General features: G+C 33.0%; 2 protein-coding genes across 7 annotated transcripts in view; one reads left to right on the plus strand and one right to left on the minus strand.

Moving 5' to 3' along the window:
- LOC124455059 overlaps nt 1-4752 on the plus strand; it is a 25154-nt gene extending 20402 nt beyond the window's left edge. For all 3 annotated transcript variants that reach the window (XM_047005811.1, XM_047005812.1, XM_047005810.1), the window contains 5 exons: nt 360-418; nt 1409-1551; nt 2075-2368; nt 2829-2941; nt 4312-4752. In XM_047005811.1, the coding sequence (XP_046861767.1) occupies nt 360-418; nt 1409-1551; nt 2075-2368; nt 2829-2941; nt 4312-4395 (693 nt within the window). In that variant the 3' untranslated portion in view covers nt 4396-4752. The remainder of the gene's footprint in view (nt 1-359; nt 419-1408; nt 1552-2074; nt 2369-2828; nt 2942-4311) is intronic.
- Nucleotides 1031-12889, minus strand: LOC124455067. Of its 4 annotated transcripts, XM_047005823.1 has the most exons (5): nt 11956-12889; nt 10421-10506; nt 7154-7230; nt 1180-1236; nt 1031-1105 (listed from the first exon to the last, which is right to left on the minus strand). In XM_047005823.1, the coding sequence occupies exons 1-5, from the start codon at nt 12162-12164 to the stop codon at nt 1079-1081; spliced, it is 456 nt and encodes a 151-aa protein (XP_046861779.1). In that variant the 5' UTR covers nt 12165-12889; the 3' UTR covers nt 1031-1078. The 4 variants fall into 4 exon arrangements, with proteins under 4 accessions (XP_046861779.1, XP_046861778.1, XP_046861780.1 ...); XM_047005822.1 differs by having other exon boundaries at nt 1031-1236; XM_047005824.1 differs by having other exon boundaries at nt 1031-1285.
- Between the last annotated feature and the right edge of the window lie 156 nt (nt 12890-13045).

The following is a 13045-nucleotide window of genomic DNA, read 5'->3' on the forward strand; positions in this document are numbered from 1 at the left end:
GATATCGGTAGTCTAACAATAGAAGATTTGACCAGACTTGTGATCTTTTTTGAATCTTATATAGCAGAAGAAAGATAATGCAAAAACCATTACATTAGGCGGACTTTATATTTTCCCATTGTTTTGCTTTTCCAACACCTGTAATATGAATGTTTAAATACATGCAGGTATCTAAATGACGTTTTTCGTTTTGCAGTTGATGACTTGCTTTATTTCACGCTATCGACATTTTTTTGATTTTTGTGACGAATGATTGACTGAGAAATAGTTTACTGAGAAATAGTTTACATAGCTCAAGCAACGTCTCATTGGTTTTTACGTGTTCTTTATATCTTACTAACATATCCTATTCTTTTTAGCTCCGTGACAAATTTCAAGACACCCCAAACTTTCAAGATGTAGAAATTTTGAGATTTAGGTAATGTTAAACATTAAAATACGTAAGTCTTCCATGTTCATTTTTAATGATGTTGAAGCAGTTGAAGGATTTCTAATCAGCGATACATTTTTTCTCTCTGTCGGGTCCGAAACAGCTTGTTGCGATATTAACTTTTAAATGCTCATAAGAACTACTGTTTAAGGACAAAATAAAGATTATGATGATTATTACCTAGAAATCACGCTAATCTTTTGATTCAGTGAAAAAAAAACATACTTACGTTGTAAAGCAAAAGGTACAATTCAAATGCAAGACCATTTTACCAAGCAATTTTGTCTCTTCAACACCTGGTTATACTGAAGGTCCTTTCTTCACTTCTTTGCCTCTAAGCTCCTCAAAATCTATCCTAAAGTCTGCGATTCAGATTACTTAGTTTTACTACTCTACATGAGTTTGATTTTCCTTAAAGTTTAAAACTATAGACTTCATAATGTATATTTACGTTTGGTATAATCAGAATTGCACTAAATTCTTCGAAATTCCCTGTTGATAAAAGTTCTACAACTCTCTATGTTTAAGCGTTTTCTTGCTGTGCTCTAATTATTCTTTTTCACCTCCCGACTCCCTTATTCCGTTCTTTTTGTCGCATTATTTGGATGCAGCCATTCTGTAATTATTCTTTTTCACCTCCCGACTCCCTTATTTCCGTTCTTTTTGTCGCATTATTTGGATGCAGCCATTCTGTAATTATTCTTTTTCACCTCCCAACTCCCTTATTTCCGTTCTTTTTGTCGCATTATTTGGATGCACATAATTCGAAATTGTGCAACTTTATTCAAAGTCTTCTTATATCTAATCTATAATTTTCCAAAGATGTTTTAAGGTGAAATTTAACCATCGATCCTCCTACATAGAATTCTTGTAAATTTTAATTGTTCTTTGCTGGCCAACTGTTAATTGTATTGATTTTCAATAAAATATTTGAGTGATATTTAATTATGTTTGAAAAGTTGATTATTTTTATGTCAGGAATGGTTCGATCATAGTTGATGTTAGAATCATCTTACGTCAAAGTCCACAAAACGCTAAAGTTATTGTTGCAGACAGTTTTATAGAAAGGCTCATTAATGGAACGCTATCAGGTTTTCCCATCCAAGGTGCCACGGTAGCTGGTAAGCGATGTTCATGATTAAAAAATTTGTATAGGTTTGATTGGGCTGGGATAAAATGTCGATAGTATATTAGATAAGAGAAACAAAATGCGGATAAAATGATAAAATGGTCTTAGAAGGACGAAAGAATAAACAGATCTGTTGAAGAAAGTACACATTAAATATAAACCAACGTACATTTATCCAAGACGACATTAATCATAATGCATGTAAAACAAATACTAAGGTCATATGAACTTGTGTGTTAATGCAGCAAAACGCTGGGAAAATAATATTTTAGTCTGTGCTCATCAGTATTTTATCTTGCCAATGGTAATCGCAATTTCATGATGACTTTGAACATTTCTGACAAGCGCATGTATTTATCAAAATCCTGTGAAGAGTGAGACATTACGAAGCAGGATTGTTTGGATGAAATTATAGTTTTTGATGATTTTTCGCTAGGTCTATGACAAAAGGTCTGTGTTACGAGTCGAAGAATTAAAACACAAAAACTTCCTATGTATGTTTGTGTGTATTATAGGTCCACCTCCACCACCACAAGATGTGACAATAACTCATGTTGGCGAAAAGTCAATTACTTTCACATGGCAACATAGGGCTTCATTTGTAGCATTTGGCATTAAAATATACGAAATTCGATCCAATCCTCCTCTCCCTGGAAATGCTCTACGAAACAGAACCCCGGAGGTTGCTACACTTAGTGAAACATTCGGGGGTTTGGAAAGTGATACATTTTACACCATCAACATTACCGCCATAAATGATGATGGCTCAGCAGAACGTTTGATTACGGCGAAAACAGACGACGACTCGGGTATGAACTTTTAAATTATATTTTAAATATTTCTAATTTACCACAAAGAAATGAATTTTAGTTTACTACTAGTACTGAAACTGCAAGTCACGATTACATGTCAACTTTCACGATGCCAACTAAACGCGATTCACCCACATTAAGCAAATTTAAATTGCTAAAACCGTGCATGCAATTTGTAAATGGCCACAGTCCAACAGCACAGCTCCAACTACTTAGTATATTAATTAATTATATTTATTATGTTTATCAAATATTATAATTTAATTACAGTCCAACTGCACAGCTCCAACTACTTAGTATATTAATTAATTATATTTATTATGTTTATCAAATATTATAATTTAATTACAGTCCAACTGCACAGCTCCAACTACTTAGTATACTAATTAATTATATTTATTAATTATGTTTATCAAGTATTATAATTTAATTAATAATGATCGTATTTTCTTTTTAGATGACACAACATTAATAGTTGTTCTCGTTGTAGTCCTTTCTTTTGTACTAATTGCTATTATTATGTTGGTCTTATTCTTCCGTCATCGCCGTAGACAAAAACAGGTTTATCAGGTATGTCGTACGTTCTTTTTTTTGAAATATGAGTCTAGTAAAGTATTCTTTAAAACTGCTTTTTGTTGAAAACGATGAAATAATGTGAGTAGAGAAGCTATTGAGCGAACCTATAAACAGTGGTGGATTACTCAGTACGTTAAGTAGGCTGAAGCCTACTGACCCTGGCTTTCGAGAGGCCCGTTGTTATCTTGACATAATTAGTTTTTGCCATTCCGGAATAGTTAAATTTTCTTAATTTAGATCATTTATGCTGTTAAATACCTTACGATCTACTCTTCAAATGCACGATGCTCAGAACTCACGAAGTAGTGGGTTTTCCCAGTTTACAGATAATAGTTTCTACAATTATGGTTGCCATTAAAAGCCGGTTTTGAAGACAAATCAACTGATAGCAATGTTTAACACAGTTTCTAAACTTTATAAGCGAAAGCTTTCGAGCAAGGGGAAAACACTAAAAAAGCAACGAAGCCGCTTTTGAACATATTTACAGCATATTTAAACGAGCAGGATTTGGAAAAAAACCATTTTGTTTCAGCGACAAACTAGCGAAGGTTTGAAAATGTTTTACATTTATCAGTTTCAATATTATTTCTTTTAATTAAGGTGAATAATAAAGCAATTATTGAATTCGTTTTTTGCATGATATCAAGAATTATTCAGACCGAGGTCATCGTTATCTGCCGAAGCGAACTTCGGTCTGAATAATTCTTGATATCATGCTCAACCTCATCCAATAATTGCTTATTATCATGCAACTCACAAAAATGAAAGAGTTTTTCAAAACACAGAACGGCTTAGACACTCCATAACACCTCTTTAACTGGCTTCAACCTTATCGGCTTTTTGCAAAGCATCTTTGAGTCATTTAAACAACTTAACATCTTTTTCATTGGCTGTGTATGTGTAAGAACGCATTGACGTAGAAAAACAGTGCTATATTAAAAAAATAGAAAACATTTTCCTAGTTTCTACAGAGTTATATAAACACGCGGAAAGTTTGGGGGGGGGGAGTGAAAAATTGCGTGGTAAACACACGCACGAAGTGCAAGTGTTTCCAGCAGTTTCGAGTTTCTCGATCCAAACTTTCACAAGTGTTTATACAACTTAACAGAAACAATTAAATATGTATTCTATTTCGTTCATAAAATAGCCTTTTATAAACCTTACGTAAAGGATAAATTTATTGACTTTAATAACAAATTGTTAATATTTTCGCCATTTCAATTTCTCGCACGAATCACGCAACCTGCGAGATTCTTGCGAGACTTAAGCCTCGTGCATTACAGAGTTACACCAATCAGTGCCCGTATTTTTAAAAGGCGATTTAATGCTAAATAATATTTCCATATTTTTACAACCATTTGCAGACAAGTGGTGGAAGAAGAAGACCTTCTATTAATATGGATGACCATTGGCGAAATCAATATGACAATGCAGGGCAAGATATTTAAATCACATGACGTATATAATGATCAAATGAGTACACATATATTCAATATTGTTGTTAGTAATACATCTAAAATTATATCTCACAATTATTGTATTTATGAACACATCTAAGTATGCTTGCACTAAATCTGAGTTATTGCGTTTGTTTGGTTTTTATGACTTTCACATGATACAAAGGCAACAGCTAATAGGGTGGATAAATTTGCTTATAGTTTGTAATTGTATCTATTATTTCATCAAAATATTTCATATAGTTGTTAACCTTCAACCATGCTGTGTCTATCAGCATTTATACTGGAAAAAATTGTAAACCTGTATTTTTAAAACGTGAGTTAATGAAGATATATGTTTGTGACTAATTATCAGATACATCTAATTTATGGGACGGCCGTTGCTAAAAAAGTTCATGCACAGTCTGATCGCTTTGGGAGTTGGAAGTTATGCCATCTCAAATAAGCATGATACCAATTTCTTTTCGGTATTACACAAAGCATTGATACACAACAACACTTCCTGACCGAGTCCCTTCAAATTAACCTGCATACATATTTTGACCTGCCTTGCTCCCAGTGCTTACTAAGAAAAAGAAGTCTCTTTCTTCAAAAGAAAGCATTGCAATTGAATCACCTTATTTTGACTTCTTTTTATGAACAAGCCCCCGAGACGAGGCAGTAATTTTAAGAAAACTTCACAAAGAATCCCAAAACATTTTGATATTCATGCTAAACAAAAGGAGAAACAGTATCTGGACATAACTTATAAAATAAACTCGATAATTTTTAACTTAAATTGAAAGATTTGAGACGACAAATACAACAGCATCCAGTGTACACGTAGCTCAAAATTTCTGAAAAGAAGCAAAATTAAACAGTTTTGTCTGATCGTGGAATTTTATCATTAGCACAACATGATGGGTCTTTCAAAGTTGAATTTGTTGGTTTACAAACACAATGAGGACTTATGCCATAAAAGCAAGGGAGCATTCAAAAATTCAAGCAAAGTTTCCACCAGTGCTTTCCTCCCCCCCCCCCTTTTTTTTACAAGCATCTTCTGGAGATTGAAATTCCATTTCATTCTCACAGAATTCTTGGAAATATAGAAATTTTATCAGAAATCCAGGCTTTGCAGACAAAAATACATTCAAACTCTTAATTAATTTTCTAGAAATATTATCATTTTAGTTTATTTTACTTTATTAACTTCTTTTCAATTTTTTTTCTAGTGGCGTCTTATTTTTATTAATGTTGTAATACAGTTTTACCTAGCCAGCTTTTACAGGTTTTTCTATCACGATTTTAGGTGGAAAGCATTTATTAATAGCTCTTTTGAGCATTTTCCAGTTTAGCGGGATAAAATATAAAGCAGGACTAACCAAAACAACCATCTCAACAAAAGATCTTGTTGAGTCCTTCTTTGCTATGAAGAAAAAAGTCAGCCCAATGGTGAGTAAAACACGAAAAAAATTGGCAGAAGAAGAAGAAAACAGTTGACACGATACAAAACACTGTGTGTATCAACATTCAAACATTTCAATATGCGTTCAGAGGAAACAAATATACTGCTGACTTCCATAAAATGAATAACCATCGATAATGAGCGATATTTCCAATTGGCGACTCGGCAATATATGATGCTGATAATTAGCTGCAAAGACAAAATCGATATGGTGTGTTTGCATGTCATATTCAACAGTCATATATTGGCAGATTACTTAGAAGCACGATGCTCAACAGACGTTGAAAACAAATTTCGTTAAAAATGATAAGTTCTTTTCACGGTATGTCTTGTTATACACAGCTTAATCGGCCAAAGAAGCTAAGTGTTTTTTCTTTAATGAATAAAAAAGTCTTTGAAGTTGATTGAAACTTAAAAAAATCTAATCTGTCAAATTTTTATCTTCAAATTTGTTGCATTTTTATAAAATATTTTTATAAGTTTCTTTCATTTTGTGATCTTTCGTGCATATGCGCGTTAAGAGTGAATTTTCTGTTAAGCAGTAAAACAATTATAAAGCATACTTAAAAGGGCAACCAAAGCTGTGAAGAGCTGTCATGTTAACATTTGCGCTATGTTGATGTCATATATGAAATGATTCCGTAAGCAAAATTTAAGTTTTAGTTTAGGTTTAAGTAAAACCAATAATGAGTTTAAGTTTGAAGCATCATTCCTTTAAATTAACCTGGAATAACTATAGTAGCTATATGAAAAAATATGCTCTATATTATCCAAATGTATCAACAAATATGTTAAATATGTTAAAAGATATATTAAATGTTTTTATTTATTTCCTTCCAAACCTTAATTAGCAACAACATATAAGCCAAAGTTTATTTTATTCAATTTGTGTTTGACTTAGAAAACATCAATTAACTGTTATTACATGTATTGCTTCATTTAGTGATCAATTTTAACATACCGTTCACAGTAATGTTATGGCATTGTATGGTATGTATGTGAGATTTTGACGCATATTTTAATTGCTGCTCGTTTCTTACTCTAAGGATTTTCAAATTTAATTTCTTTATTCACACGCAGGAGCATCAACACTTTTAAATTTTTCAACTTTTACTTTAAACTTACTAGAAAAAGTTGTACTCTAAACTTTCTATAACTTGTTTTATATGCATAAAATAATCCCTAAATTTTTCCCTAGTTTGTCAATCTATAATGATAGACAAGGCATTTTCTCGTGCGTCCATCTTGTTAGGAAAATTTCTTTAGTCAACTAGTTTACAGAACAAAAATGAATCATTTACTTACAATTAAATGATGAACAAAAACCCATTCAGTTAATCGTCTGTCCTCATAAACGTAAAGCACTTCAGCAATAAAATAACCTAAAAGAATTCATCGCAGATTAGTTTAAATTACTTAGTTTGAATATAAGTTACCTATTAAACAAAATTGATCTTTTTTCCAATTCATAAATCAAATAAAACCAAATAATCCTTTTCAAATCAATACTTTTAGACAATGAGAAATATACTTTGGTGATTACATTCAAGAAATGATCTAGGAATATCCAATAGAGTCATTTTGAGTTCTATAATTTAGTATAGCTAATAGGCTACGTTCTGTCCACCATATGGCTCCTAAATTTATCAATGTGTAGTTCAAAGCAGACCAAGATGCAAGGTGGGACAATGAAGCAAAAATATGGGGAGGGTGGTAAATAAGTGGGTTGCACCAACTATAGAGGAACGCTTTCAGATCTACAGAAATACATTAGTGACGTAACAAGGTGGGAATAATTAAAGAATTTAAAGATGACGGCAAAAGCACGAAAAAACAGTTATTATTCTGAAGCATGCATAGAGACAATAATTACTAAATTTATTACATCAGTGAGCTAAGAAAAAATGTTTCAAATAAACACTCGAGAAATTATTCAAAAATTTTAACGAACATTCTCTAAAGCCATAATTTACCAATTTGTTAGCCAAGTTAGTTACATGCGGTGAACAAAGAATGACTAGTGAAATATTGGTCAAGAAGAAGCCAATTGAGAGGGTATATTTGGTTTGGTTTAAATGTTATCATAAACTTAGCCAAGAATATTGATCGTTCATTATTATAATAATAGCATTCGTGTTAATGAAAAGCTACATTTGTAATACCACTATTGTTTCCAGCTTTGATGCGCTTCAAATATCACAAGAACTGCTATTGATATCTGAAGCGATATCTTTGCACGACTTCACTGCTTTTAAAACCTTCATTTTTAATAACTTTTCTTGATTTGTAGTGATTGAAAGAGTTTCGTAGCAACGTTAAGATAAATATTACAAAGCCTGGTTATCTACATGTGTCTCTCAGTGGCGTGCGGTGACCGAATTTAATAGGCAAGCGCTGACAGTGATTCCACAATGCATTCAGTCATGGCCAGAGATTTGCCAGGCGGAAAGCGAATTTTCAATATGAACATAATAGCCCAACATAATACTTTTAAGAAAGCCATCACAATAATCAAATAGAGAAGGATTTATTAATTACGTTTCGTCTTTAACTTAAGACATCTTCAATCTGAAGATGTCTTAAGTTAAAGACGAAACTAATAATAAATCCTTCTCTATTGATTATTAATAACTAATATATTGTATCATTCAGTCATGTTGTACAGGTGTCGTGAAAATACCGAATGTAGAAGTAGAACATAAGAGGATGAAAATTCCTATGCTATATATTTTATAGGAACATCAATCTTATTTATACCTTACATCAGTTACATGATATCTACCGGATACAAATATCAAAACTACTACGCAAAGGAAGCTCTTGTCAATATCATAATCTTGTATTAAATGCTACAGATAATATCTTCTACATACATAAATTGCAAGACAATAGGCGCGAAATGTATTGTAGCAGTCGTGATTATAACAATTAAGAACAGCCAGTTTCGCGCACAAAATTGGCACGGTGTGTTACAAACTGAGGCCATGGCGTTGTTTAATGTTTATATTTTGGTATAATGACGTCATGGCAACGTGTTCTCCCGTTCTTCAAAATGTGTCTGGCACTGACTCGTACGTTTCAGAATATCGGAGAGTCGTGTTTATTATTTAGTATCTTGTACCTTTTATTTTTAGTCATTAATTTACGAATTCAACGACACAAGACTGACAAGAGCATAGTGTTTTGGTCATAATGCTAGTCATACTTTACCACAACACACGTTTGCGTGCATTTCGATATCTCTGCAGACTGCGGCCCTGCTTGTTTACGCACATTGTGCGCAGAAAATAATAAAATAACCAGTAAAGCACCTACTACTTTGAATTAGAAATCAGAACATTACCTTTTAATAAACGATAACATTAACGGCGTGAATGATTCGGATGTCCAATGTGTTGAATATACGAATATTATTCGTTCGCTGATATGTGTTTAAAATTGCGAGCGTACAAGACTGTTGACCAATCGCTATCAAGCGGCGCCCTTAGAAGCGCCGCTTGCCTTTTCTCGATATTCCTCGAATAAGAAGCCTCCAAATCTAGATTAACGCATGCGCAAATGTTCAAATTGAGCTCCGAAGGCAAGCGCGCTTGCCTTGGTTAATAAATATTCGGTGTATTTAATCCACTTGACTCATCTTACAAGTGTAGCAAAGTGAAACCGAAAACCACGACAGTAAATCGCGTATAAATAGCAAGCATTTCAACTGTAAAGACAATATAGACAAAAGATTACATTGACATTGTTTAGAACAGAAAAATTTAAACTAATTTTGCTCAGAGATTGATCCAAAATTTTTGTTCGGTAAAATGCTTAGGCAAGCGGCGCTTGCCTACGCTTACATGACCGCACGCCACTGATGTCTCTACATATGTCTGTTGTATTTATGCCCAGAACCATTGACATGAGTATAACTGGAAGGTTTCCTTTCCCAGTAATATTGAAGCCGCTTCCCCTAGGCTTTCCACGCAATAAAAACACACGGCCAAACAAATTAATTTATACAATACGTTATTGCTATACTCGTCAAAAAGACTTCATTTCAGGGAAATATATCATTTAAGATCATCAACCCACTCTAAGGACTCTTGATTTCATATTTATTCATCATTTGGAAATGCTAAAAGAGAGGCTCTAGTTCCTTGAAAAAAAATAAAGCCTTCGCAGGATATTTTTCAAGGTCATCAGTGATGAAAAATTCGTTGTTTTTATTTAGAAATATGAATGCAAAAACTACAAACTTATACACATCAATTTAATATCAACATGAGTTTCACTATAAAATTTTGGCTTTTAAATGAACAAAACCTTCTGTATGAAAATATCAACGTCGCCAAAATTGCTTTGGTTAATAAAAAGAGTTTGTTCCCTTCCAATCGACAAATTATTTGCTTAAATTCAACTTCGCCATGGTTGAATCTCACTGTAACATCTAATAAAATTGTAGCCTGTTTCCTCTGCGCCTTGGGAAATTATTTTTCCTACTGGACATCCCAGCTGTGGGTATATAACATGTAGCCTGTTTGTGAATATTTATGCTAGCTATTGAATATATTTGTTTTGGTATCTTACCCAAAGATATTGCTAAAATATAACCACACAGAGGAGTTCCACGATGGGCAACGGTATGAAACATGTCTTCTGGTCCCGTTAGAACACTGAAATGAAAACAAAATTTTTTTATGTAGCTATAGATAACCGTTTTACAATCAGTTTTTCAGCAAGTTAGAGAAGAGACCTGAATATACAAAAATATTGTCAGCAAAATTCTATTTATATGAAAATCAAAACTAGCTACAAAAGTCGTACCAAAGTCTTGAGAAAATTGTCATTAAGTTTTCCAACTTTAATACTCGAGGCAAACGCACAGAAAGTCAGTTGTATACATACAGAATTCAAGATCACTGCCCAAAACTCTGATTTGCTTTTGAAACTAGTAAGATTTTTATTTTATTTACATCACTGTAACAGCGCGAAAGCTTTTCCGCTCTTTGGAGATTGACATAATTTCTAAGAGCTAAACATGCACAATAATGCACGAGTGGGATTTGATCTTCGATCAAAAGCAAAACCTAACAGGAAGTCTGGATAGGAATATTTAAACGAAGGAAAACGGCTGGTAATGCGTCATTGTTCAGTCACATTGATGTTGGGTGAAAGAAAATCAATGTGAAAAGGAGCTGGTTTTAAATCTTCTTGGTCTGTCTGGTAAATTTCAAACGTCAGGCTAAATATTTGACAAGAAAATATGAGGCATTGATGAGGCAAACATTTTTTTATGTAAATGCTGACTGATGTTAGCTCACATGATTTAACAAAAGTGAACTTTGCCCTTTTCAGAATGCACATATCATTTCGGAAAAGCGTGATCATCTTACAAAAATAAGAAAACACATAGTTGTAAAGAAAGTTGACAGATTTTTGATTAATAAATGCACGAAATCAATTATACTGCTGCTTGTCTGTTGTAACGTGCAAAGAGATGTTTGGAATAATTTTGAGGTTGTATTTCGGGACAAAATTTATTCAAGTATAGTAATATTTAATATATTTAGCTCTGCTTAAATGATTAGGTTTGTCACGTGCAAAGAGATGTTTGGAATAATTTTGAGGTTGTATTTCGGGACAAAATTTATTCAAGTATAGTAATATTAAATATATTTATCTCTGCTTCAATGATTAGGTTTGTTAGAGATTATAATTTCAAAAGAAAGCAGCAGGAAGAGCTGTATATTGTATATGATATTCACCCCACCCTCCACACACACACACACACTCAGCGTTCTCGTTTCGCCCTTGTATACAGTACCAAAGCCATGCTTATGTCAACAATGCTGAAGAAATATTTGATTTAGAAGTTGACAAAATGGCCACAAATTTCATCATGAAATACGTAGTTGACGCAAGTTGAAAATCAGCATTTTCTAACTGCTCCAAACAAGATGTGGAATTGCATATCCTTATTTTATATTGAATATTTATCACAAATAATGCTTGCTGCCCGATGGCCTGAGTTCAACCTTATTTAAATATGTTATATTGTGTATCAATAGGACCAAATTATCAACGGTAAATTAATTTAGACAAAACACAAAATAATCACACACCTGTAAATACCAGCTGTAGAAGCGATAATTGAGAAAATGAACGTTGAAACATTATATTTCCACCAGTTTAATTCTCTCCATTTATATTTCAAATGCTTTGGGCATATCATCGTAATAACAGTATTGTTCGCCATCCAATAAACTATCGCTGTGAACAAACACACAAGAAACCATGTAGCAGTTGGTGCTTCTATTTCTAATATACGCATTGCGATACCAAAATGATCAATACACCGCAATTCAACATCAACATCACGCGCCTTAGCTACAACTTTACACAAGAACAAATTTTACATGAACAGTTTACATATTTGCATATGGGTGCATTGAACCATCAAAATAATACAGAAGATCATCTGCTTATTATAAAGAAAGTCAAAGTTTAAGCAATTATTGAGATTATTTCATTCTGATACCTTTGGTAAACAGTCACCGAAATTGGAATGAAAAAGAACAATTACAAACAGACAAGTGCAATGGATTTTTGTCTACTAACACCTGCTTTGGAAAAAGATTTTACTGTATTTGATGAAGACGTAGGTTCTGAATTTTAAAGGTTTTATTCAAATGAAACCATTTGCAATACATATTATAAACATTATTTTACTAAAGAGTCATATGCCTGTATTCTTAAAGCTTCCTTACACTCACGTTCACTCATGTTAATGAAGAGTCGTATGCCTACACGTATGAGCGACATAAAAATTGCGCTCTCTCTAGCTAATGGTAAAGTCATTAATCGACCAATGGCCAAACGTTTGTTAAAATATTTCAAATTACAAAATCATTGGAATGAAAATGCCGTCTTCAAATAAATATGAGGCTTTTTCAAAGCCATTGAATGTGAGTGTAGAAACGATAGAAACAGGCATGGGCGTCAATCCTGCGATATTTGGGGGGGGGGGGCATACTCATATATTCTGTGATGCCAGGCTGATTTCTTTTAAATGTGAAATTGTTTTGAAAAGAAATTAGCCAGGCATAGCAAAATATATGAATATGGTCACCCCCCTCCCAATTAACACAGGATTGACGCCAAAGGAAACAGGTTTTTAGCATTCAGCCAATTAAGGCACATGTTTTTAAAAGG

This window comes from Xenia sp. Carnegie-2017, unplaced genomic scaffold (assembly GCF_021976095.1).
Source record: "Xenia sp. Carnegie-2017 unplaced genomic scaffold, XeniaSp_v1 HiC_scaffold_3, whole genome shotgun sequence".
In the NCBI taxonomy this organism is placed as follows: domain Eukaryota; kingdom Metazoa; phylum Cnidaria; class Anthozoa; order Malacalcyonacea; family Xeniidae; genus Xenia; species Xenia sp. Carnegie-2017.

Bases quoted from the DNA above. Each gene is read 5' to 3' on its own strand.
- LOC124455067 (XM_047005821.1), bottom strand. From the start codon at position 12,164: ATGCGTATATTAGAAATAGAAGCACCAACTGCTACATGGTTTCTTGTG. The intron at 10,507-11,955 runs GTGTGTGATTAT...TTTTCATTTCAG, and splicing joins TCTACAGCTGGTATTTACAG to TGTTCTAACGGGACCAGAAG. The intron at 7,231-10,420 runs GTAAGATACCAA...GAATTCTTTTAG, and splicing joins TATTTTAGCAATATCTTTGG to GTTATTTTATTGCTGAAGTG.